The sequence below is a fragment of the Pagrus major genome, chromosome 5 (genome assembly GCF_040436345.1).
Source record: "Pagrus major chromosome 5, Pma_NU_1.0".
Taxonomy (NCBI): Eukaryota; Metazoa; Chordata; class Actinopteri; order Spariformes; family Sparidae; genus Pagrus; species Pagrus major.
In genome coordinates, this window is record NC_133219.1 from 18,300,018 (window position 1) to 18,327,177 (window position 27,160).

General features: G+C 38.3%; 1 protein-coding gene across 1 annotated transcript; it reads left to right on the plus strand.

Annotated features, from left to right (window-relative positions):
• Nucleotides 1-485: 485 nt before the first annotated feature.
• ppil2 (peptidylprolyl isomerase (cyclophilin)-like 2) lies at nt 486-27,160 on the plus strand. The gene is made up of 20 exons (XM_073466998.1): nt 486-607; nt 785-834; nt 1,106-1,151; nt 1,261-1,323; nt 1,656-1,707; nt 2,710-2,761; nt 3,846-3,937; nt 4,830-4,919; nt 5,040-5,115; nt 5,278-5,438; nt 8,201-8,276; nt 9,016-9,122; nt 12,969-13,058; nt 15,607-15,640; nt 18,601-18,718; nt 19,544-19,600; nt 23,322-23,394; nt 23,922-23,984; nt 24,701-24,843; nt 26,908-27,160. The coding sequence occupies exons 1-20, from the start codon at nt 576-578 to the stop codon at nt 27,008-27,010; spliced, it is 1,578 nt and encodes a 525-aa protein (XP_073323099.1). The 5' UTR covers nt 486-575; the 3' UTR covers nt 27,011-27,160.

Genomic DNA, 27,160 nt, shown 5'->3' on the forward strand with positions numbered 1-27,160 from the left:
CCAAAATAGTGCAACACCTTCCATTTGACTTGTATTGCATATCCATGCACATGCATATATGCACCCTTATCACAATATCCCTGACTAATTTTGAGTAGTTGATTTGTTTTTGGAAAATATATATCATTTTAGAAAGCATGAAATACAAAATAAGGCGAGGACACACAACGTGTTCTGAGTTTTTTCACTGGTGGTTACATGCACATTCATACAGATGGTTAGACTGGACCAGTTTAAGCTTAAACGTTTTGGGATATTTTTCTGTATCAGAATTTTAAAAAATGTAGAATACTTAACACTTATTAAACTTTTTTCTTTATATAATGATGACACACCTAAGAAACGTGCGGTTTAAATAAATAACAGTGTTGGAGGAGTGACGATGTAGTGTTGTTGTCCTTTCTTCCAGTGGGGGCGGTAGAGGGCCGCTCTTATAAGCGCTATGCCGTCAATAACGACGACGAACAAGAACATAAACAGGAAGCCACAAAAGGCGAGCAGGTTGTGTGTTTCTTATTTGGCGAAGTCTGTCGTTTTCTCTTAAATAGTCTTTCAGACCCAAACAAAACCTCAAAATGGGGAAGCGACAGCACCAAAAAGACAAAATGTAAGTATTAAAATGATCGTGAACAATACAACACACTTCTGAACCGTGCTTGTTGTTGTTAGCTTAGCTAGCTGCTGATAGTGATCGCTAACGAGCTTATGTGAGCTACCTAACTTATCGTAGTTTTAGCTTTTTCCTACATTTATTTAATTATTTGTGTGTGTTTTCTCCTCACAGGTACATCACGTGTACAGAGTACACACACTTTTACGGAGGAAAGCGAGCAGGTAAGTTGTATTCAATTCAACTATAACGTTACCTGGTTAAACAAACGCTAGTAGTTATAGATATGAACTTAGTGTTTTTTACACACTGCTACACTGAAGGCTGTAATGAGTCCATATTTAGTTGGCACTTTATTAGTTCTACCTAACTTAAACTTAAGAAAGTAGGTATGTTCACAGGCTTTGAAAAAGTCTATAATAATCAAGTATATGTATGGAAACGAATGTTATTTGATGTTTTATTTTAATTGTGCTTTATGTTTTCACGTTTCAGAAATCCCAAAGGCAAATTTCAGACGACTTCCATTTGACCACTGCAGGTTTTTACAGCAATATATTTCATCTAAGCAGTAAAATCTGTCAGAATCTGGCTAGTCATTTGTTTTTGTCGTTGTCTCTTTAAGACTAAACTGTTCTCTGATATTTCAGCTTGTCCCTTCAACCATTTGAGTATCCCATGTGTACCGAGGAGGGAGTGGTCTTTGACCTGCTGTAAGTAGATGATGTTGATGCACACTTAAAAAAAAAAATAAAAAAAAGAATAGGCATGTTTTACAACATGTAAAATAGTTAAATAACAGGGGGGCAAAAGCCATTATCAGATAATACAGGCGGATTGAAATAGCATCAGTATTCAGTGTTTATTGTTGGTGTAATACTGAACACAATAATAGAACAGATTGCTGAGGGCCAAGAATATGATGAGGATGAGGGATGTTTGTTGTTGAAAACACATTGTAGCTTGTATTGCGTTTATTGTGGCAGCTACATGTGTCTGGTTTGACCTTCAGTAAAGATCACTTCCTTTCTACCTCGCGTTTCAGGAGCATTGTCCCATGGATCAAGAAATATGGTACTAATCCGGCCACTGGAGAGGTAAGCAACAAACACGTATCATGTTAAACAGCATTTTTAGTCAGCACGCTGCTCCCCCTGCTATTTTCAGTATCATCTCCCTGGTGGTTGAAATATTAACCTTCATATTTGAGTTTATTTGGGTACATTTACATGTCAGTGACCATGTACAAAGCATTAAATCTCATATAAAGAGAAGAGAGGCATTGTACTAGATTCAGCTACTAGCTACTTCTTATCTGCAGGTAGACACAAACGCTACTACTACCAGGACAATTACTACAGCTACAAGTAATAAATGTAATATACCAAATTCAGTCATATATCCAAACATACAGTACATACAAAATTCAGTACATCCCACAAAATGAAACCATAGGCAATATAAATGTTCATTCCCAGTCAGCCCTCCTCCCTCTCAGTGTAGCTTTGGAGCGCTGCAACAATTTGTGATCTGGGAAATAATCATCAACAGTTCTGATAATTGATCAAGTCATTTATCAAACAAAAAATGTAACATTTGCCACCTTGAATGCTGGGAAATCGTAACAGTCATTTTTCACCATTTCTTGACATTTTATAAACTAATCAACTGATTAAATGAACAATTCGATAGTATTGCCAAATATTTTTCTTTTGCAAAAGCTACAAAAATTAAACGAGACTTGTTGTCAGATATGTGTCAAAACGTGAATTTTAGATGCCCCACAGAACTTTCTGTTTACTACAAGTGTTTGTTATGTGTTGTTCCAGTGAGGAGCTTGTCTTCCTAATTCATTGTCTTTAGTAGTGTAGTTGTATGTACAGTTATTGTGCTTTAATTGTTGAATAACTGAAAATAAAAGCTGAAAATTGCTTGAAAAACATATCAGTACTTGTTCACAGTAAATACTTGAATAATTCCACAAAGATGATATCCCTGAGAGTTTTGTAAAAATGTCTTCATCACCTTTTAAAGAAATTGATTGTACATAATTTTTTATGATTTCTCACTGACATCTCAGTTTTTCTTCTGTCCCACAGAAGCTGGAGGCAAAGTCCCTCATCAAACTGAACTTTGCCAAGAACAGCGATGGTAAATATGCATGTGTTCAATGTGCTTTAACCTTAAAGGATTCATGTAGAAACTAGGGGCTAAATAGACTGATGCTGTCCTTTTTAGAGCTGAATAAACGCAGCTGTTTGCATGATGCACTGTGATGAGATAATGTATCTGTTTGTGGCTTTGTAAGGTTGATAACTGTAATATGATGATGGTGAAACAAAGTATACTTTTACTTGTTTTGTGCTGGTCATCATACATCAAGGTTACATGTAGGCTTACAGCCAACAGATTCATTTGCCCGGTATTAGTAATTTTGTTGAGAAAACTAAAGTAATCAACATACCCCAGTAATGTTCGGGGTTTTCCCCTACCATTATAAGGCTTAGACATGGCACCCAAGCTGTTTTGGGCACCATCTAAGCAATACATTTAAAATCATTGTGGAGAGTTTCAAAACTAACTAAATTAATTTTTCCCAGAACTTATAGTTGTAGTTATTCCCCAGTGGACTTTATTAGCAAGCTTTATCATAAAGCTTTTTGGGTGTTTTGTTTATTTATTATCTGCTCTTGCTTTTCAAACTCTTTATACACAAATATGTTTAATAATGGCCCAAATTGAATTTTGCAGGGAATCCGAAATAAGTAAAATAACACTAAAGAAATAGTCTATCTTCTCACTGATGGTCGCTTATACTTATATAGGTCATATAAAGGTGCTAGTATTACATTAAGACTGTTTCATAACCAGTTAAAAGTTCCTTGTAGCTGCTTTAATTTCCCGATTCTAATCACCAAACTCAGCCAGTAGTTAGGAATAAAAGGGTCAAAGCCACACTTGTCTTATTGCACTGCTGTGTGTGTGTGTGAGGGCAGCTTGAAAAAGAAAATTTAACTTAAAGAGTGTTAAAGGGTAATTTCTGGGAAGGGGATAAGAGCAAATTAAAGCAAGTGGAATAGGACGGTGTGGTAGAGATGATATAATTCAGTGGGGAGAACATTACATGAGGTACTTCTTGACTTCTGGAGGAGACGAGTTTTCAGCCTGTGGCAGCAGATTGAGAGTGACTCTACTGCTCGGCCTCCTGCTGACTTTTCTTTTCATTTGGTTCCAGGAAAATATCACTGCCCTGTTCTGTACAACGTCTTCACAAATAATTCTCACATCGTTGCCAACAAGGTCACCGGCAACGTGTTTTCTAATGAGGTAGGTGAACTCGCACACTCTCCCTGCATTGATTCTCATACAAAAGGCAGCAGCTCAACCCACAAGGTCTCACAAGATGTGGCCTTACATCACACCGAATGAGCTCCGTGCAACAATTGTTTTTCCAAACACTATTGAAGAGTTCTCACTGAACAGGACAAGAGTTGACAACGTAGAATCTGCCTTTTTTCAGCGTGTTTTTCACATTTGTCCAATCAAGAGGAAACAAGCATGGCATATTGATATTGAATGACGATTTAAAAATAAAAAAAATATTTTTCCCTTCACTCAAATCACTAACTTTAGTGTGTGCCAAGAGAGGCTTTTGTTTTCTTAAAGGAGACCTACTTTGCTGTTTTTTCTTTTCCTTTCCTTTCAGTGTTTTATATATATTCTTGTGCATGTACAAGATGTTGAAAATTAAAAAAGGTCAAAGTCCACACCAACAGAAGCTCCTCTCTCCCACAGAAAACACTGCTTCTGAAACACCTTGTCAGTAGTCCCACCTTTAATTCTGTGACTTTGTGACATCACACTATGTCACCATGTCACACAATTGCATAATTTTATACCAAGTGGCTAGTTTGGCTCATAAGAATTGATTTCGCACAGCTGCTCTGTTTGTGTTTAGCGGTGCTGGCTCAGGAGTGTGGGAGCTGACCAATCAGAGCAGACTGGGTAATCGGAGGGGGGACCTTAAAGAGACAGGAGCTAAAACAGAGCGTTTCAGACAGGGGGAATACAGAGCTGCAGCACTGGACAGTATGAGAGAACTGATGTGTTTTTTGAGCATTAAAGCATGTAAACCTATTCAAGTGTTAACCCAAAATAAAATTATGACCTAGAAAATGAGTGTAACATGTCCTCTTTAAATATTTCTGTTTCCACTCAGGCTGTTGAGCAACTAAACATTAAGACCAAAAGTTTTAAAGATCTGCTAACCGATGAACCCTTCACCAGAAAGGACATCATAACTCTTCAGGTTGGTTGTTGCTTTATTTTTGCTTTGCAGAGTTGAAAGCACATTGTTTTGGGAAAAAAAGTAATCTGACGGTGTTTTTACATTTTTAATTTTTTTTTATCATTATTAATGTCTCTGTAGGACCCTACAAACCTTGATAAATTCAACGTTTCCAACTTCTTCCACGTAAAAAACAACTTGAAAGTGTTGGATCCAGGTGAGTTGTCAAACTGTTACCTGTCATTTGTAAATGAACTATTTGTGAGGGGGAATTGTGCTTTTTTTGTTCGGTTGTAATCGAGAATCATCTTAAACTTCTGTGTGTTTTGGTCAAACCATTTCCCCCCAATCTTGCTCTCCTTTCCCCGGCATGGTTCAGATGAGGAAAAGGCCAAGTTGGACCCAGCTTACCACCTGAAGAGCACTAACCTCGAGACCAGGGAGACCTTAGCTGAGCTCTACAAAGACTATAAGGGGGATCAGCTCCTGGCTTCCACTTCGAAAGAGCCACAGGCCAAGAAGACAGACAAATTAAATGCTGTAAGCAAAAACATAAAGCTAAGTAAAATAAATGGTGAACATCTCCTATGAAAACCACCAAAGACCATGAAGACATTAGTCTTTGTATCTAAAATCCTTACTTATGAAATATTTCAATTAACAAATCCAATTACAATTTCATGGGAGCCTAACGCTCAACAGCTGCTTGTTGAAATCCCCAGACTGTCTGGGATAATCAATTAGCTACAGATAGTAAAAATTTCCAGCTTGGATACTGCACATTTAAATGATTGTGATTATCTGTGTCCGGCAGAAAATAAGAGCTTCCTGGCATGCAAAGGTGAAGTCTTTACAGAGAGCTCATCATTAATCTCATCTTTATCATCTTTAATCCAACGATTACTCAAAACTATCAGCTCCTTTTGGCTTTGATGAGATGCTAGCTTAGTAGCTGTTATGGTGTCATCAACAGCACTTCCTAGTTCATGTTGGTTTAAAACTTAAGCATTTAAAGTCCATCTCGCTCTCACTTTTGACAAAACAGTCCCAACTTAAGGTCCACTTACTGTCTTTTTCTGGAGCATTCGGTCATACCACACAGGGTCCGGGCTTCTTATATGTAGAACCTGAAAAAATATGGGAAAGTTCCAGCATTTAGACAGTTTCCAAGGTTAATGTGATCTTTAATACAAAGAAATTGTAGACTCTTTTTTATTTATTTGCTTATTTTAGGAATAATTGATCAAATGTGGTTAATCAGATTATCAATTAATGCTCCTGTTGTGTCGCCAAAGCCTTTCAAGATGGCATTAATTTGATCAGGCAGGTGTAATTTTTGCTTTGTACACTGGGGGGCGTCAAAAACACAGTAATGCAGCACCAGGACAGTGGGCAGTAAGATAAACAACTGCATCCAGAAACGGAACAAAGCGTGTTTAAAGAGCTGTGAAGAAAGATAATATTTTATACTTATATTACTGGAATTTCAGCAAATATTAAAAAGACTCAGCCAGTACAAACATGTGAAGGTGTAAAATATTAACCTGAGTGAGACATCAAATTGGCACAAAAGCCTCTTTAGATATGCAGCTTGTTTATTGTCTTCATTTTAAAATACCGTCTGGATACTTTCTGTAACCTTCCTACTGCTATACCCTCTGTTATTACGAACTAGGTTTTACTGCCTGGGAATTAAACGCACAGATGTGTAACAAAAAAGGTCAAATGCGGTCACCACTGTAAACCGTGTCCTTGAATAACCAGGGGGATGAAGCCTGATTCAATTTGAACAGCATCAACACCTCGTCATCAGTCATCCTTTGATACCACGCCATGTCTCGTTTTTACGCCAGAGCTTCTCCTTGGTTGCTCTTCGTCTCGAGTTCACAGTCGAGGTGATGCTCTGACAGCATCTGAGAGAACAGGGAATATAGGTCAGACGGAGCACACAAGGTAAAGTCTGTGCTTTCATGCGCCTTCACAAGAACTAGAGCAGAAGAATGCTAAGCCAGGACTATAGAGTCGGCTTACACTTCTGAAATCCATTTTCACTTCTCTGCCTTCATCTTCCTGAGTTGTTATTCCACTGACTTAAATAACTCCTTCAACCTCACTGCATTGTTTGTGGTATTTTTGGATGTTCAGATATTCAGCAAATGTATTCTACTATAATTTAAGCTCAAATAACCTCAAAGCATCTCCAGTGCCACGTTTAATTGTGACACTTTAGACATCTCTCATAGATGAGGAGGTGGTGCTCTTAATCATACAGAAGCTGCAGAGGCTGTCATTAAGCTAGTTTGCACTTGATGCGCCACTTAACGCAAAAGAGGGAAGAGGCAGGGCAGGAAAAAGGGGTGGGAACAATTATTATTCTACTGAAGGATGAAGGTTCAAACTCCTTAATGAGAAAGCGTCTGCCGTGATGGAGTTCCTTTGTGCATTTCAACATTACATACAGCTGTTTTTTACATACTTATCCCTGGATATGTAATATGTAATGTGTGTCATTATTGGTTTAGCTATCAATTTGTCAATCAAATGTTATAAAATAGTGAAACATATCCATCACATTTTCCTGGAGCCACAGGGTGTGACGTCTTTTAGATTGTAGTCCAAAACCCAAAGTTGTTGAATTTATAGTGATAGAAGACTAAGAAAAACAACATTCTTCACAATTAAGAAGTTGCAATCTGTCAATGTTGACCTTAACAATTAAATGTCTGATTATCTCTAAATAATTTTATTTTCTTTACCAATCAATTTAAGACTCCTGGACCCTGATTTGAGATTTTTTTTCCCGTCACTAAATGCTGGATATCCATTTTGGTGTTGATGCTGATTCGCAAAAAGTCCTTCATGGATCTTTATTGTCCAAGAGGCTTTTTTGTGGAGTATTTCAAGTCAATCGATGTACGGTACAAGGTGCGTGGCCTTTCCAAAATTGCATTCTTGGGCCTTTATTATAGCGCCACCATCTGGCCGATTGGGCTCATATATCTTAGGAAGCACTTGCAAATTATTTAATTCATTAATCATCATTATTGGGCCATATTTCAGGTTGCGAACTCATTCCAGCTCACTGCAGTTTGAGCCGATACAGCAGAAAAATAATAACAATAATAAACAGCATGTGAACAATAAAGATCTGAAGATAAAGATCAAGTTGACAAACAATATTATAGTAGTATAAGTATACATAAACAGGAGAAGTAGTTTTCAAAGAATAGTGTTGTAAAAACATGACATAATAGCTTTTATTTATTTATTTTTTTAATCATTTGTCTCTTTTTTTTCCCCAGGCCCACTATTCCACAGGCAGAGTCTGCGCTTCCTTCACATCCACGGCCATGACTCCTGTAACAACACACGAAGCAGGCAAGTGAACATCTCGCACACAAAACAAAAAAAACACTGCAGATTCCCAGCAGACAGAAACATTCACCCCGTCTGTCTTTTGTTACTTTAATCTTTATTTATCCAGGGAAGACTGGCTAGTCACGCCTGGCCTTGTGCAGCAAAGTGCAGCTTCATGCTTACACAGTTGAACGTAGCTGCAAGTGAGAGCTGCTCAGTTTGACTGTGTTTTCTTCTCCTGTCAGCCTCTGAGCTGCTCCATGGGAGAGATTTGCTGTTATGCAACTGTATAGTAGGTTCAGTACACTTCAGAAGAGGAGAACAATGTTTGGATTTTGTGACCTAGTTCAGGATTCTGAAAAAGGTTGACATGCAATGTATTTTTATGGATGTGTGCCTTAGTCTAACTTGCAATGAAGACTGAGACGTGATTTATTTTATTTTTTACATTTTTTATTTTTCAGTGTATATGTATATCGAAGCGTGGTCGTCGTGTTTAATGCTGGAAAGGATTTACATTTCAGGACCCATGTTGCTGTTTTACTTTTTGCCACTTCTTTGTACAGGAGTGTCTTTTGAGAGACTGAAGTTAATGTCTTGTATATGGGCTATGTATATTGTTCGTAAGAGAATAGCACTTGCATCTAAATAACAACCTGCACTGCAGAGAGTCTGAGGGTTTTTAAAGGTCAGAGATCTTAGCTACAGCAACATCAAGCTGAGACCCATAACATAACAATTTTGTAATTTTATGTTACAGATGCCATCGCAGACGACACCGTGCGTTACCAGTATGTGAAGAAAAAAGGCTACGTCCGTCTGCACACAAACAAGGGAGACCTGAATGTCGAGTTGCATTGTGATAAGGTAATAAGATGCATTTTCACACATACACACCAAACATAAAATCACAAACCAAACAATTGGGAGCAACAGTGCTACATTTTGTTGTGTTATTCAGGAAAAATGCTTCCAGAGCCTTGGTTTCTGTGTCCTCACAACTAAAGAAAAGATAAAGAAAGAATTCTTGTCAGGAACCTTCTTTGTTACTGAAATGACTGAGCTCTCATAGTTACTCGATACTTCCCATCCTTTGCAGGTAGTGTTGGAGGCATATTGAAAAGATAAAATGTATAAATGTATCATTATCATGTATCCAATACTTCAAGACCTAAGGAGCTGATATAGTGTTTATTGAAAAGGTAAATGTTTGAGATTATCATGTATGGTTTTATAAATGAGGCCTGATGTTTTTGATACTGAGGATTTGACCCAGGCTTTGTTGTTTTGAATTTTCTAAATAATGTTGTCGTGACGCAGGTTTGGCCTAAGCAGGTGGTTTGGTCGTATTTAAGGTGACTCATTCAAAACACAGGAATCAGCCTTCTGCAGAGTCTCTCCCTCGGGTTGCCAAGTTTACATCTTGGCAAAAATGTGTTTCTTGTGTGTCTCGTTTTTAAGGTTAGGTGTGGGGCTCCAGAGAGACAGCATGAGTTCCAGGAATGCATTTCTGCCCCGGTAACCAGGCGCTCCATGTGCTTGGTTTTTATTGGCTTCTGAGCTGTCGAATCAGAATAATGAGGGGAAAGTTGCAGCGGTTAGACAACCTGCCCCCGGTGCCCCACATCCTCCTCCTCCCTACCTTCCTCCCCAGTGGTTTTCACACAAGATTGCAGCTCTATTCGTGGCCTGCTGTTTATGAATTAATGAGTGCTGTTTCCCTGTCACATACACTCAGTCACACAGATCCAAAGCCCTCCTCCCTGTAAAGTTCCCATTTGCTCACCCAGCTTTGGATGTTTCGGTTCCCCTTGCCCTTGTTGTCTCCATCTTAGGTGAAATGTGAACGGGCAGAGTTTGGAGACACAGCTTTCTTATATTCAAGAGCACTGTTGATGTGGTTGATAGGCTTCGCCTGAGTGGGATAAAATTGGATGACTGTTCGATTTAAAAATAGTTGTGGATGACTAAAATGTAAATTTAGATGCAGACATAAATCCAAATAAACCAGTCATTTTCTTTGAGTCGAGTTTCAGGTTCAAATCAAACAAAAATTCCTCAAAAGAGCCCATTTAGTACCACTACCTAAATGATACAAAAGAAATTCATACTGTTGTATGTTATGACATAGAAAGGTTAAGGAATAAAACATGAACTTTAAGTTACTAAATAGGCTGTTAGAATGCTGATTACATTCACCCAATTCTGTCAGAAAAATAGTGTAGAAAAAGTTATAAGAAAGTTATGTAATTGAAATTAATGAAATTAGATATTTTAAGTTGATTGCCTGGGAACTACTTTAAAAAGCCTGTGAGCATACATGATTTAGGTTTTTTATTTTTTCTGTCTGCGTCAGCAAACATTGTTTCCATGCTGACATCAGTGATTGCTGACAATTTTAGGCACCTAAGCATGTTTCTAAATTGGGTTGCATTTTAAACATTCCCAGGCTCAAACGAACACAAAAGAATGCATGCAGACACGCTAAATTAACCCCCATTACAGGGCAGCGCCAGTGTCTAGAGGCAGAAGAAGCCAAGCGTTACAGATACAGATCTCTGACGTGAATGTGTGTGCTTAAAACTCCATAAAAAGGAAATGCGTGTATATATTGACCATGGATTTCATACATGTACTTGTAATCTGTAACAGTTATCTGTTTTTAGGTCTTCTTTTCCATTGCAAAAATCAATTTTGTGGCTAAAATGTTTAAAGTCACTCCACTTTTTTTTATCTAGTGGTTTAAAACAATAAGCCTCTTTGTACCAGAGAGCTTTGAAAATCTGGGATTTAAAATAGAGGGAAAAAGAGGCAGAGCTTTGAACCCCAGCAGCAAAATTGAGACATGGGGGAAATAAGACCAGTAGGGCGTAGAAGTACCTGTTGCACTGAGAAAGCCCAATGAATAAAAATAGGTTTTTGCGAAAGCATCTGTTGATTCTTGGAAACCACCAACCATTGTTGCCAAGGGGAAAAAGTTTCTCATGCAAGGACACACACGCATGCGCGTGCACACACACACACACACACACACACACACACACACACACACACAAATTGTACCTCAAGGCTGTTGATGTTAATAACAGTAGACCTGACCAGTATCACAGTCAAAACCACGCCTCCCAATTTAGGGAATGCCAGCATTATTTCACAGAGTGCCAATCAGTCAAAGTTTGCTCCTGTCAGTGAGTGTTTGTAATGATTACAAGATCCCCAGAAGTTTTTATGACCCATGATGTACCTTTTTAGCCACAGGAAAAATCCAGATGTCAGTTTTTTTAACCCCAACAAAATAGAGCTTTGTGGGAGAGAACTGAGCCTGGCTTCTAGCTATATAGATACGCCTCAGGCAACAGTTGAACTCCACTTTTCTGCAGATTTATGTGTAAAACAAACACTTTCAAACAGGTCAGACTGAGTTATGACTTTGTTTGTTTATGTGGATGCAAAGCTTTGTGCTGTCTGACAGCTTTACCTTGTAGTTGAAATATAACCTGCCTCTGTAGCTCGACACCTGTCCACTGTCCTCTGACACTCCCGTCGCTACAGACAGCTATACAAAGACAGTGGAGTCAAATTGCTTTGTCCTCCCTCCTTCGTGTGGGTACATGTGTTCTGTGATTATGTGCAGTGGTTCCCTGTTTAATTTTTATACATGTTGTTAATTATGTGAGTGAGAAATTACTTGGAGATTTAATCGGGTATGAAGAATTGTCATGATATTAATGCCTCTGGCCATCATACGGCCTTGTTTACCCAGCGTTTGTTTATCAGGGGTAGGTTGAAAGCAGTCAGGAAGACAAATTATGTTAATTTGTTAGAATTGCTGTAATGCTGATGGTAAGTTGTCCCCAGCAGTGGGAATGGATAAAGTGTCAGGCTGCTTTGTGTGTGTTCCAGGTCACTTTGCTTAGTTGATATTACTGAACAAACAGCACTTAGGCTTGTTGAACATATAAACATGTCAAATGTAGGGTGGAAATTCTGTTACAATGTGATTATAAAACATCTGTTAATGCATCAAAACGTTTTAATTCTACACTATTTATTTTTTGTCAATTTGTGACTATGTGCTACGTTTAAAACATAGCATATTTGTAATGATCCATTATGTAAATAAACAGATAAATATGTTTTTATTCTCTTTGATCATGCTCATTCTTCCTCACCAAAATGCAAGAAGTAGTTAACTTAGAATGTAAACACGACCACATTTATGTCCATTGCATTTCACAGTCATGCCAGTCTTACAAAACTGACAGGCGAAAATAAGGTCAATAATTTGATTTTAAATTTCCGATTATGACTCTTGGGCTTCGATACATTCTCTTTTAAGAGAATGCATCCCCACCACAGTTGAATGACAACAACCCATTCCTGAGGTTAGAGGTTTGGATAGTATCTTGCATGTATATTGAATTGGCATATAGGATCAGATTAGGCTGTTTTAAATGTAAACAGGCATTAGACATCCACCATCCAGTGTATATGTTACATGGTTGAATGTGGGTGTGTTACTGGGTTTATCAAAAGGTCTCCTCCTGTCACAGACATTTGATTGATTCTTGACACACAGCACTTTCTGAAGGCTCAACAGTGATTTCTGATAACACTGTGGTTCTGCACTGTGCTGCCTGTGTCTGTTTTACTAATTTTACAACTCACTAGTGGTTTTTTAATGAAACAATCTCTGCATAATCTTTCCTCCAGATTCCCAAAGCTGGAGAGAATTTCATCCGTCTGTGTAAAAAAGGCTACTATGATGGGACAGTCTTCCACAGGTCCATCCGGAATTTCATGGTAAGGTCGCTTTCCTCCACTACAGGCACCACTGTACTTACCAGTGTACTGTGAATTACTTTGGCACATTTGCATATGCACAGTGGCAGGTTTACGACCAAAACTAAGTGCCTAAATGTGTCCACTAATTAGGACTGAACGATTTGGGAAAAAATCGAATTGTAATTTTTATGACCAATTTGGGCCCTGGATTTTATTTTATTTTATTATATATATATTTTTTTAAAGTCGATCTTCAGTTCAATATTCACTGTGTAATAGATTTAAAACGTGATGCAGCATTACCACATTGATATACTGTTACAATATTAACTGATCTATATTCAAATGAAAAGATGAGAATTGCTGTGTTATTATTTTTTTTCAATTGGCATGGAACATATAACAATCAAACATACAGTTATCACAGAAGTTGTGACTTAAGTTATATAAATAAACTAATAATAATACAAATAACAAAGAAATTCCAATAAGAGAATAATAGAACATATCTGTAAACAATTTCTGACACTGAAATGTGTCAGGCAGCTCAGGAGCAGTGTCTAAATATTGCACATTCTGCAATCAAGTTAAATAAAGTACTAATGAAACATTTATAGAAAATTCCAATAAGAAAATTCCATATCACGGAAGTGCCGCCTTTCTTTGTTACTAAGTCGTCAAAGGTTGCTGCTGGATCAGAGGACGCCATTTTTCGGCACCACAAATCTAAAGTTTTACTTGGGTTTCACGTGTTGTTTGTAGGCATATATGCAGTCGCCTTGGGCCATGTCTGATTGGTTAGCATGACTGCCACACTAGGAAGACAGCATGAATTTGAAAAACCATTGACACATGTTTAAACATGGGTCAGACGCGCATCCTGCAGCGAAATTAATCACTGCTAATCGCATTGTTTCAGTTGCGATTTCGATTTAAAATTGATTAATAATTCAGCGCCACCACTAAATGTGAGGGTACTTAAATTGAGGGTCTATGCAGCTCCCTGTGGGAGCTTTTATAAAATCTGACTGCACTGTTTGGACAGATTAAATTGGATTAAATATGAATACAGACATTAAGGAGTGCAAGTCACTCACTGTCTGAACATCTGTAACCCAAAATATAAATTAATAACAATTCTGCACGGTTTTATTAGCATGTCTTTTCATTGAAATATGAATATATTTTAGTGTAGAGTACTGCTTTAGAGATGAGTGAACACTTTTTCCACAACCTTTTTATCCCTACTTGTTCTCCAACTGCAGTGTCTCAAACCCAGACTGAGAATTTGAAAGGACAGGTCTCTGATCAGCCGCTTGTCTGTTTATTTCAAAGCTGCCGCTCCCATAATTAAAGTGGCTCTGAGTGGGCATCTGGTCTCAAGAGGACCCTTACCTGTTTCATTCAGTCCCTTGGCTTTCATACACAGTGGCAATCTATGAATTGTTTATCCATAATTACTGTGCCACTTCAGCTTATCCTCCGCAGCTTAAAAGAAGAGGAGGGTGGCCTCGGAGAGAGTAATGTCATAGCAACAAACCCTTTTAAAGCAGTGTGTTAATGGGAACAGAATTTTGGGCCTCACTTCCTTTAAAGCAGTTGATCAGATCTTTGCGAGTGTACTGAACATCTTGAGATTATACTTTTTGCTTTCACATGTGAGATGCCCACCAGGCTGCTTACCTTCAGGCTCAAACAGTGAGAAGAATTGTTCAACACCGATATGATGCAGGTGTTACACACGTGAGTCTGCCATAGTACATGGGACTCTGACACATTATACTGCAACGTTGCAGTTTCCATATATATGCCGTCTCCACTCAGTCAGGGAACATAAATGCAGTGATGGGCTTTGAAAAGTGTTCGCCGCAACAATCTAAAAATATCATCAAAGCACATTTTTGTGAAAATGAAAGAATTGGACTGCCATTCATTTAAGTATGTGAAACACAACTATATAGACATAAAAGTGTTGTACCCTCCTGTTCTATTGATGGTAGGCTGTAGAGTTTTTGTAGTAACTAGCTACGATGTACTATAAGTAATAATCAACTTTTCAGCTTTTATGGCTATTTGTCTTCCTCTTCTTATTCTTATTCTTTGTCTTCTTCTTCCTCAAGTCAACCAGTGGAGTACTGTACAGTATTTTACCTTCCCTCCTGGACTGTTGTTGCACAGAAACAGTACAGGGACACACTCATGAAAACTTTACTCCACAGCAGCACTATAGTCAAACCCCCTAGTGTATATTTAAACAAGACGTCTAAAGAAATCCACACAGCATATATATTTTACTCTGCAATATAAACAATAATAGGAAAGTTGAGCCTTAACAATGAACAATAGAGGCCTGTATCCTGGAAAGCTTTGCCAGTGGCCTCTAGTGTTTACCGGGAACAAGCCTGCAGGTTGAGATGTGACAAATTAAAGTATTTTAAAGTTACTTGAAAGTCTCATTTGAACACTTCACAGACATTTTCTTATGCTAAGTATTTGACTTTCAGTATGTAGCAGCTAAGGTCAGCCACACTCAAGTTTTTTTTATTTTTTTTGTTGTTGTTTCCAGATTCAAGGAGGGGACCCCACTGGCACAGGCACAGGTAAGATGAGCACTGCACTTCAACCACATTTTCAATTACATAACTCCTCTCTGTTGAATTATTAATAGTTCCTTTTTGGAAGCTTTGCGTAAATACGGCTTGCAACTCAAGATGCAAGTCAAGAGTGTTACTAAATATAATCTATGAAGGCACATGGGAGCACTGAAGACGCTTACGTGCGCACACACACAAATGACAGAGAAATGATGTAGATGGAAGAGGGCTGAGTGTAGGGTACAGACCGGGGGTGTGGTGAGCAACCAGTCAACCAGCATTTGGTGTAATTTTCCTGTTTTGAAAAGGCAGTTTAAAAGGCAGCACAGTGTAATTGACTGCTAGGCCTCATGCAGTTAATTTCCTGCTTACATGTCATCTGTGCTGCTCTGAGAGTTTGCAGCACAAAGTGTGCTTTGTATCTGTGGGCGTCTCTGAACACTACGCAAAATGCGTCCACCATGACAGATTTATGAAGGTGCAGAATTCCTGGCCTGTGGGTAAAATTCTCCTCATCACCTGGACTGACCGTGTGCTCACAACCCTTGAACAGACCCCTAAATGGCTTTTAAAGGAGGATTTCTCCCAAGTGTTTAACAGTCCTAGCATGTAATTAAGTGTATGTTTAAGAACTCTGCACAGGCAGCTGCTGTGATGCTTTGTCAGACCAAAGCAGGGGTTACCTATTTAATCTTTTGTTTGATTGTTTTGTCTTTTTAAGAGGTAATATGTCTGCTCCAGTTTTTGTGTTGATTGTAGCAACAGCAAAATGAGAGATTTAGCCATGATGTGCTATATTTTTAACACTTGGACTTTGAGAAACACGTGTCAAGAAAACCCTACAGAAATTGCCCATACCTTTTTGAGCAAATCCCTCTATTTCACTGCCAGTACATAAATTGGAAAGAGACAAATCCGGCAAACTGCTCACTGTAGCGTTAACTCTTTCCACAAGTTCAGAAAAGCCTCATTAAACTAAAACCCTTCAGAACCAGATGCTTTGGAGAAGGAAATCTTTTAAACATTGACTTGTAGATGAAATCCTAGACATGTATTCAGGATATGATATGAGAAGAACATGCTCCTGTATTTTGAAATGCCCAAATAATGCTTTCATTAGTGTAGATGCTTCACAGCTGTCAGTCAGTGGGGGATATTTTCATATACCTCTTTTCTGTCCTGTTAAACCTTTTCAGTAAGTTTGAGGTTGTACTGTTGATGTAAATTAGGGGAATTTTCGTATTAACATGAGGGGGAATGCTGTTCGATTTATTGGTTAACTCTTTGGTGAGAATGAATTTCTCTCCTCATCCTGCCCTCTCGCTCTCCATTCATTTATGAACCAGTCGTACTGAGGTAAAATGTCAGCTACTTGATAAATTATGTAAAAATGTCACTAGGGGTAGTTGGCGGCTGCATCAAGCCTCAGAAGAGTTGATTGGATGGTAGTATGCATTTGAACTCCAGTATAAACGCACACCCCTACAGTACATTCTGTACCTATATATGCACACACTGTTTTATGCACGTACACCAGCTGGCAGGTCGCAGGATAGTGAAACACACCTCAGGGCGACAGATCCTCTGCCCCTGTTGGGAGCCAATAAGCTCCTGCAGTGTGTATTCCTGTATGCTCATCATGATGATTCTTAATGATGAAGTCAGTCTGAATAATGATTCACAGCTGAAGGCTCTCGACATGGCTCCATGTTCAAGGGCAAACAGGTCTTTTGCATCTTATGAAAATACATGGTGCCTCATTTCTGTTTGTCTAGTGCTGCAGTAATCTTAATAAATGGTACAGATAAAGCCAGGTATTAGTGTCATACAAACGTAAAACATTTTAAGAGGTTAACACTTTTTACGATATAAAAATGACATATGCATTTTGGAGTTGAAAATTTAAACGCTATCGTCTTATCAGTTTCACTCCCCAAAGTGTATTAATTTGTGTTTGGTTATATTACACTCAGTTTGTAATTTCTGTTGCTCGGGGTCTCGCATTCAAAACAATGACAAAAGACGTAGTTTGGTGTTGTTTTGGAGTAGCATGGGATCATGGGAGTTGTTGTCTTCCTCGTTAAACAACCAATTTGCCGGTGAAAGTATATCTGCTGATAAATGTTCATGGACAAGGTTATGTAATATGCACATTATGTTTAGTCATGTTGCCAACTTCCCTCCTGACTCTCTGAGGTTAAAGCAACTGGCAGTGGTGAAGGGGATATGATGCCATTGACGGGCAAATTAATGAAACGCACCATTACCTCAAATAAAACAGAAATGTTACAATCCCAGATGGTGCAAGTAAGAGACACATTAACAATGCACTGTTGTCCTGCCAGCAACATTAACTCAGTTTCTCAGATGATGTTTGATCTGCGTTTCATTGGTAACAATTGCGAAGAGTTTTTCAAACCTAGTTTCAGGTTTTCCTTTTTCTTAAAAAGGATGTTTTTGTTTCATACATTGTTGGTACCCTGTGGAGGTTTTTAGTTATTTTTACATTCAGTGTTTCTCACCAAAACACATTTTGTTGCCTCGAGGCCTGACATGTTTAATACATTTCCTTCTGTTATAAACATTTGCTCAGCATCACATTTTAGGATTTTTTAAATCTACATTCTCTTCAGTCATGTTTGTATGGTCTAGTAGCCCATAACCAGCATGCATAATACCAGGGCTCTGAAACCAAAATGGACTGCAGCCATTATTAATGCAATTAATTACACCTATACTTTCAAAATGTCTTTTGGGCAAGCTTCATCTGTAGATCTTATTAAGTGTATTAAGATCATGACAAAAACATGTGATGTTTCCGAGGATGTTGATATGCCTGTCTGCAGTCATACCTGCAGTAATAATTGGATAAAATGTTTTCACTTTCTTGTCTTCCCCTGTGTCTTTGTCTGTCTCTCCCCCATTGTGTTTTTCCTTCCCCCCTCACCCACTTTCTCCATTCCCAGGAGGGGAATCCTTCTGGGGAAAACCTTTCAAGGATGAGTTTAAGCCTAACCTGTCTCATACTGGCCGTGGGGTTCTGAGCATGGCAAACTCGGGCCCAAACACCAACAAATCCCAGTTGTAAGAAATGTTTCTTAAAAGCAGTCTTTCTTAAACTTTGAACAGTTGTTCTATGCTGGAAAGTCAGCCAACAGAGGATTATATTTTGTTTCTTTTTGCCTCTTCCTCCTTTTGATTTTTTTGCTGAGCCCCCACAGGTGAATAATACAGGAAAAATGCAGTGCTGTTAGAATAAAATGCCATTTATTAAAAGCACAATAGTTTATGTACGAAACTGTCGGAGATTGTTTTTTTATTGTTTTTTTAGTTGATTTTGTCCTTGGTAGAACTTTATTTCCCCCCCTTATTTTGCATTTCTAAGTGTTTATTGATGTAGTTGTCAGTTTAATGCCTCCTTTTGATTCTGACGTTACATAAAAAATAATTGTCAATTTAATAACAGTTGTAATAATATAAATGCCTTCATAGAAGCTGAAATTGCTGAAAAACAGTTTGTTAGTAAAGACTCAAAATGTCCTTTAAGTTTATGCTTAAAACCACATTATAATATTGTTTTAATGTAATTTGTTATGTAGGGCTGAACGATATGAAAAAGATCATATTGTGATTCTTTTGACAAATGTTGCAATTGCGATATAAGTCATTGTTTTTGTGGGAGTGATCATTTTTGCGTTTCTTATTGTTTCTGAAGGTTATTCTGTATATTTGGTAAAAGTAAAGTAGTTCTGTGAACACACATGGCTTCTGCATTGACCGTAAAGGCAAAGCTCTCTCTCTTAGATTTCTTGTTTTGTTTCCAATACTTTTCACATTTTTATTTACTAAACCTTAAATCTTTTGGAGGTTTTTACTAATGTTTGTCATTTTTTATCTGCTTTCTCTCAGCTTCATCACATTCCGATCGTGCACCTACCTCGACAGGAAGCACACAGTTTTTGGAAGGTAAACCTTTTATTTTTTAAGTGTGTGTACACTTGATTGTTTTTTTATAGAGGTGTGGAAATTTCTCAATTTGACATGTCGCCATGCAGACATGGAAGATTCTACATTGATGAGGTGGCGAAACATAATCGAGAATAGGCAGCCGACACAAAATTATACCTTCTAATGGTGATCGTAGATTTTGCTGCGTCATCTAGACAATTAAGTTGTTAAGTGACATTGCACTGTTGCTCTCATGCATTGAATTCTCTGCAATTATTCTCTGCTTATTGTAATGTTGGGAGATATCACAGATGGAGGCAGTGATAAAACATGCACTCCGTATTTTGAAGGTGACGTCTGGGCACATTTGGTATTTTATGATCTCACTAAGAGCACAAAATAGGCAAGATGCACGCTGTGTATAACTTCTGCCTCACAATTACAGCTACATTAGCCAGTTTCACCCTGTACTAACTCTGAGGGGTATGCACAGCAGAGTCATGTTTGTGATGTTTGCCACATTCAGGAAATACCCTTTCTTAGAGCTGCTATGTGAATATGATGTTTTTGTAGATTACAGCCCACTTGCTACAGATTGACTTTTGTTTTGTTTTTTATGTTTCTGTGCTGAGGTGGGTGATACAGATGCTGGTATTGAAAAGATGCAGCTTTTTTACATTGTAGAGTCTGTTGAAGTCTGACTTTTGAAAGGGGTTTCAAATAAAACGAGGTTAGATTTAGGTAACTGCTTGTATTAATTGATGAAAAAGTAGCTATGTCCAATAATATGACATAGGAATCATGAGGCCAGTGAAGATATACCTCTAATGTTAATCATGTTTTTATAAATTGACTCCACTGTGCCATCGTGACAGTGTTGGCTTTGAAAGGTGACAACCTTGATAGACACTTGCCTAATGCTCAGTCATTTACGCAAACAGCAAATAGCAAACAGCCACATCTTCTTTATCTCTTCTTTACCTTTCTTGTCCTCTTCGTCTTAGACTTCTCCTCCTCACCCTCTGTCTCTCTTAGTCACACAGTCATTCTTTAATGCATATGTGGGTCCTTTGGAGCTCCAGACAGTACAGACAGTATTGTGTCTTCCAGTCTGACTCCTGGCCGACAGCAGTGAAAAATTTAGTAGATGCTGAATCTAATCTAAGGCTCTCTCTCCCTCTGCTGAGCTGAGCATGATCTTAAATGGTTGTCTTTTTTGGAGAAAGCCCTGGCTGTTGTCTAAAAATATGCAGACTGCTTTCAACTGGCTGATTCTTCACATGGTCAACTCACTTAAAAAGCTTTTGCTTTAACCAGACGTCTAGCTTTTTATCCTTTCCAGACTGCTGTCTTCGCACATTTAATGGCATTGGCAGTGTGAGTCCTGATCTATACATTATAAGAAGACTTTGAAATAGGAAATGCAAATGAAACTGGAGTCTTTTCTTTTTATTTTCTTCTGGTTGTTTGACTGTGGACCTATAAGTTTAAATGCTCTCTCAGGACCTGGGGTCTTAGAGACGTTCTTCTGTTACCATTTTATGAGGCTTAAAGACTGATTTTAACAACAACTGATTACACATTTAGTCTATAAAATGTCAGAAAATCAATTGCCTTGTTTTGACCATGTAACAGTCAAAAAAACAATACGATATTTATGATATAAAACAGAGAAAAGCAACAAATTCTCCACTGTGAGAAGGAGCTAATATTTGGCATTTTTGCTTGCTCAACTATTGATTGACTATCAGTTGAATAACCAATCATTTCAACCTTTTGTATGTGTATTTTCTACCTATTTTCTTCTGTATTTGTGTGAGTATTCTTCATCTTTACCTGAGAACTGAGAGTAGGTGGCTGACAGTGACGGAAGTGAAATAGGACAGAGAGGGTAAATGTCATATAACTAAGGTCCCTGGCCTGACTCGAACCACGGATGTTGTGTTTCATGGTCAGCACCTTAAACCGTCATGCTCCACAGAATCTATTTTTACAAGACGATTTTTATCCATCCCACTGTTTCCACAATTCTGGTTACAAATATCAAAATGTAGGTTTTCAGACAGCGTGTCCATGTCCATCCTCTTCCTGTATGACTTGACCTTTCCTTGACCTCAAATGTTGGCTGTCTTTCTTTCTTTCATCTCAAGTGGCAGCACCATAAAGGGCATTCTTAATCCGGACACAGGCCATTTTAATGATTTATTTTTGTATGTATTATTATCTAGTTGTATGACTGTTTATCCTGTTGGCTTGGCTGATGTGTTAATCCCCTCAGAATACCTTCAAAGGATAGATGCAATGCTGTATGTTCACTGACTGCCTTTTCCCTACAATTTTCAAAAAGTGTTATGGATCACCCATTATCTAGTAGTGGTGGGCAATATGCTGAATACCATAAGATGGAGATTTGACCATTTGAACTGTGGTAGCTATCTCTTTTACATTCCTGGTTATAACAGGCCATTGTGGTAATCCTGCAAAACAAAGAGAAGGGCTACTTTATGCCAATATGGGATTTTTATATACTTTTTGCACCGATGTAAGTGATTGAATACTTTGATTTGTCAGGTATTTAATTCACTGGATGAGCCAAAACTGTTATTTTATCCAGCAGAAATTTCTCAAATGATTTTCCTACAAATGTCTAATACCACCATTAATCGTTATGATCATATATAATCATAAATACCAGTAGAGAGACAAAGCTGTATTGGTATTTATTTAAAAGTGAAATACTTTTGGTAACAGTTCTGTTGTGGTGTTCACGTGAGAATATTGCTGCTTTTGTTTCAACTAGATCTGTGATGAAAGGAGATTTTACCTTTTCCTGATCCGAGAACTGCTTGAATATCTTTTACATGATGTCTGAAAATTGCCAGATCATTTAGGCGTTAATGTGAATGTGTGAAAGAGGCTTGAGATGAGTTATTGAGACTGTTTTGGAACCCTCATAATTTTGTCAGATATTGCGAGGTCAGTGAGTCATTGAGTGTGGGAGCTCCCCTGCCCATCATGTGAACATGTGAAAGCGAAGCACATGTGGCCTTAGAAACACCCCCTGCTAGCTGTTGGGTGTACTGTGTTTGATGTCTTCTGACTCCACACATGGTAACAGGGAGCCCCCACAGGAGCAGCTGGATAAAGAGTTTGCAGTTAAAAGAGTAAAGTGAGAGCAACTTCTTAAAGTGCTCTGCACCCAGGGAGTCGCTAACAGATCGCCTCTTGGCCCTCAGCATTTTGACAGACTCTATATCCTCAGCGGTTGTTTTTTTCTTCTCTGTTTATACCATGAGGCTGATAACAAAGACAGTAAACATTTGCCTTTAGCAGCCACTCATGTTCACTTTTGTGTGAGGAGTATAATGAGGTCTGCACAGATCCCTCAGCCACGAGATGATATACGGAAACATTACAGGTTGAAATGGCTCAAGGGCACGTCAGCAGGATGGATGGTGTCACAAGGATTTGAACTTAGCTTCACCCTACTCCTCAAACTCCCCCCTACAGCCTTCTTGTCATTATTGAGCACATCAGTCTTTACACAGGACTGTGTAGATAGATGATACAGTGATACATTTTGTTGTGAGGGGTATGCTGCCCTTGTTTTATCTTCCCTGTCAAAGATCAAAGTGATCTGGGACCTTTTGTGTGGAGCCCAGGTGTCGTCTTGCTCTTGCCTATAGTCGTCATGATAAATGATTTACAGTGACATGTTTTGTGTTTTTGTCTTCTTCAGGATTGTTGGTGGATTTGAGACACTCACAGCCATGGAGAATGTGGAGAGTGATCCCAAATCAGACAAACCAAAGGTAAGAATTAGTGATGTTTAAGTTCATATTATGCTTCATTTTGCCATCTTGAATTCAGCTGACACCGCATGTCCAGTGCAAATTACAGAGAGCGACTGTGGGATCAGTTCAAGTTCCTAGATCACTAACATTAATAGCAGCTGAGGAGTACAAGACTCTGCTATCATGCCACTGTTACCCTTACATGGATCATCTAAAGGTCAGGTGCTGAGACGGGAATAAAGTGAAGGCCAGTGAGAGATGAGATTGAAATGACAATGAGGGGCTAAATTCAGTCAAAAAATTAACAAATGCAGCTACAATATTTTAAGTTTATGTTGGTATCTCATTTTCCTCTTAAACAAACATGAATGGCAGTTCCCAGAAGTTTGTCATTCAACATTACTGTATTTTCAACTAGTAGATATTTTAGAGACTGTTTTAATAGTACAGTCTATAATAGTAAAGCTTAATATAATTTATAAATGAAGAGAATAGAGCAAACCATTTCTGGATCCACATTTTTTCTGTTTGACTCTGTTTTACAGTCGGAGATCAAGATCATAAGTGCGACTGTGTTCGTGGACCCGTACGAAGAGGCTGATGCTCAGGTGTGTATCCTTCTCTCTGTTTGCACACATGAACAATACTGACTTTATGATTAAACTAGATCAAACTAGAAACCCTATCTGCTGAGTGTTCGATTTTTATTTTATTTTTTATTTTTTACAAATAATAAGGGTGTGTAGTGTGTACCGACAGTGTGAATTTAGTACTGTTTATCGATATACATTTTTCATTATTATGGTTCTGCACACCAGAATACTGAAACAAAGGTTAAACTAAGAAAAAAACATTCAGCTTTAAGGGTTTTTTAAAGCTGTCACTCAGGGGCTATGTTGCATTGTGGTTAATGTAGGCAGCAGGTTTTGAAAAGCACTCCACTGGTCTAGCATTGCACTCCAATAACACTGTTGGACTCATGATACAGTTTTTAAAAACAAAGCGCCTACATTACCCATAATGCAACTTAGCCACTGATTGACATCACTCGAAGCAATTTCTCGGATTACATGCAGCTTCCTCTGGAGCCACAAAAGGCTTTTATTCCTCTTTTTCACATATGCATTAGTACTCCCCAAGACCTGTTAACACACTTTAATGTGGAAAAATCGTGGAGTTACCCTTAAACGCAGGAGGTCAGCACTTTACCTTTAATAGTCATTGTCCTTTGAAGACACTCCACTTGCAACAACACTCAGTGGTTCCTCCCCCTGATCTGGTACGTACAGTAGTTGTGAGGACTTGCATGATTTGTGTTTTCCAGATTGCAGCCGAACGAGAAAAGGAGCTTCAGAAGCAGGAGGAGGAGAGGCAGCAGACCAGCATTGCCCAGAAGAAAGCAAAAGAAGAACAGGCGCCAAAGACCTTCAAAGCAGGCGTGGGGAAATACATCAACCCTGCCACAATGTAAGGAGACACACACACACACACACACACACACACACACACACACACACACACACACACACACACACACACACACACACACACACATGCATACTGATTTACTATTCATCAGACACTATTCCCCCTTCTTCTGCTTTTAGTGGTGACTCATCCACAGGCATCGCTGTATATAAAAGCTGCATATCCACAAAACAGACGTTAAAGGTTTTATGCGTCACTCTCCAGGCAGAATTTGGATTAAAAAGTTAACCTGGCCTCCACATTTCTTCTCACAGTCTGATGGTTGTAACTTGAGAAACAGGATAGTAGTGAATGGACAATAAAACATGATGATTTCTTAGCGACGTAGATTGAGTTGAAACATAATGTGTAAAATTGCCAATTATGGAGAAGGATGCCCATTTTCCCCGCGGGGATACTTCAGTTTTATTATCCAGATCATACTTTTGCTGAGTTCTGTTATATAGAAACATTAGATTATTGTCCCCTTGTCCTATTAAACTTGTAATGGCCACATAAAGTTTTTAAGTTCTTGTTTTTGGGTTTTTTTTGTTAAATTTGTTTGTGCCATTTTTCGAATCCCCCTCATCTCCCACTTTTTTTATTTATTGAAGCAGAATCCTGTCAGTAAAAAGAAAAATATAGACGTTAGACATTTGAGACACTCCACTGGATGTACAACCATGTAGCATTTGTGGGAAAACTGAAATTACCAAAATGTAAGGTGATTTAATGGAACTGAAAATGTTGCACTTAAGCTAAAGTGCACATTAAGAGATAATTAGGCTCATGATTTTTTTCTGTCTGTGATGACATTTTATTTTCAGATTTTACACGTATTATCTTTCTCCTGTCATCACATCACATATATTTAGATTTATGCAGAGCATGTCAGCACTAATGCTCCCAAATAACAGTTGGTCCCTTTCCCTAGACAGTTAAATGTAAAAGTGACGTGGGGTGTTTCAGCAGTCGGTAATGTGCTTTTTAGAGGAAATGCCTGTTCATTTGTGCCTTTGCAGGATGATTCTGATCAATAGAGATGTAGAAGATGAGAATGAGCTATAAGATGGCATGACTTGAAATGGTCTACTGATTTTAAAATAATACAGTGGAAGATAAGATGTCTGGCTGTATATTACAGTAATTGGAACCCTTGATTGTGGATTTAAAGTGTGGAATTAGATGATTTTTCGATTTGACATGTAATTGAAAAGTAACGAATCTATGAACTAGTTTAGTTTTCAAACTGCACATTGACTCTCAGATTGCATCTCACCTCTTGCAACAACCCCCAACATGAAACCATATGCAGCTGTTTACACCAAACAAGCTCAAACAAGCCAAGTGTAGATACTTGCTCGGCACCAAACAGCTGAGGGCAGAGGAAACTGTGGCAGCTAAAGGCGAAGGGGTTTTAGAAGCTGATTTTAGTTGATTGAGGAAGAGATACTTGCAGAACAGACGCTGTTTATCCAGTTCGATATAGGTTTGAGACCTCCAGGGAGGTGAAATGATGTTAGCTATGACATTTGATCTATTTTTCATATAAAAATATGAACATATAATCATTAAGTTTGAAAATGACATATTTACAGCTGAGATGGTTAAAGAAAGCTGTCTAACTATGACTATGTCATAGTTCTTTAGTCCATACTCAGATTCATTGACAGAAATTCTTTAGTTGCAGCTCTAAAGGTCACATTCATAAGATAAATAATTAATTCTGCCCCGTTCATGGTGATGTTTGATCGTAGGAAACAACTGTTGTTATACAGACTGTTCGAAACAGCCTCTGTTTCATGCAAATGTATCCACGACCTTGTCAGACCACAAAGATCAGCAAAAATTTTGATGCCCTGCCCAGACTACAGTTTTATGCCAGTAAGAGGAGAAGAAACCTGAAAGGCCTGTATAGTGTATATACAACAGCACAGACAACACCATCTACAAAGAGAAAAGAGATGAGTGGACCTCAGGTGAAATAAAAACCTACCTCTACAAAAAAGTGGAGGCTCACATCTGTGACAAAATGGCTGTTTATGATATTATTTTCTCGTTCAGAAAACGTTCAGCTCCTGACGATGAAAGCGGGCCGTCCACCAGCGGAGTGGTGGCCAAGAAGTCCAAAGCAAAGACGAGCTTCGGAGACTTCAGCTCCTGGTAGCACAGACACATCCAGCATTTACCAGTCTGTATTTTTACTGGTCATGTTGATAAAAAATGTATTTCACTTTCATACTTGTCTAATTGTGTATTATCTCGCAGTCGTGTTGTTCGTTTTGTGAAACGAGAAATTAAAGTGACTTTTTTCAAA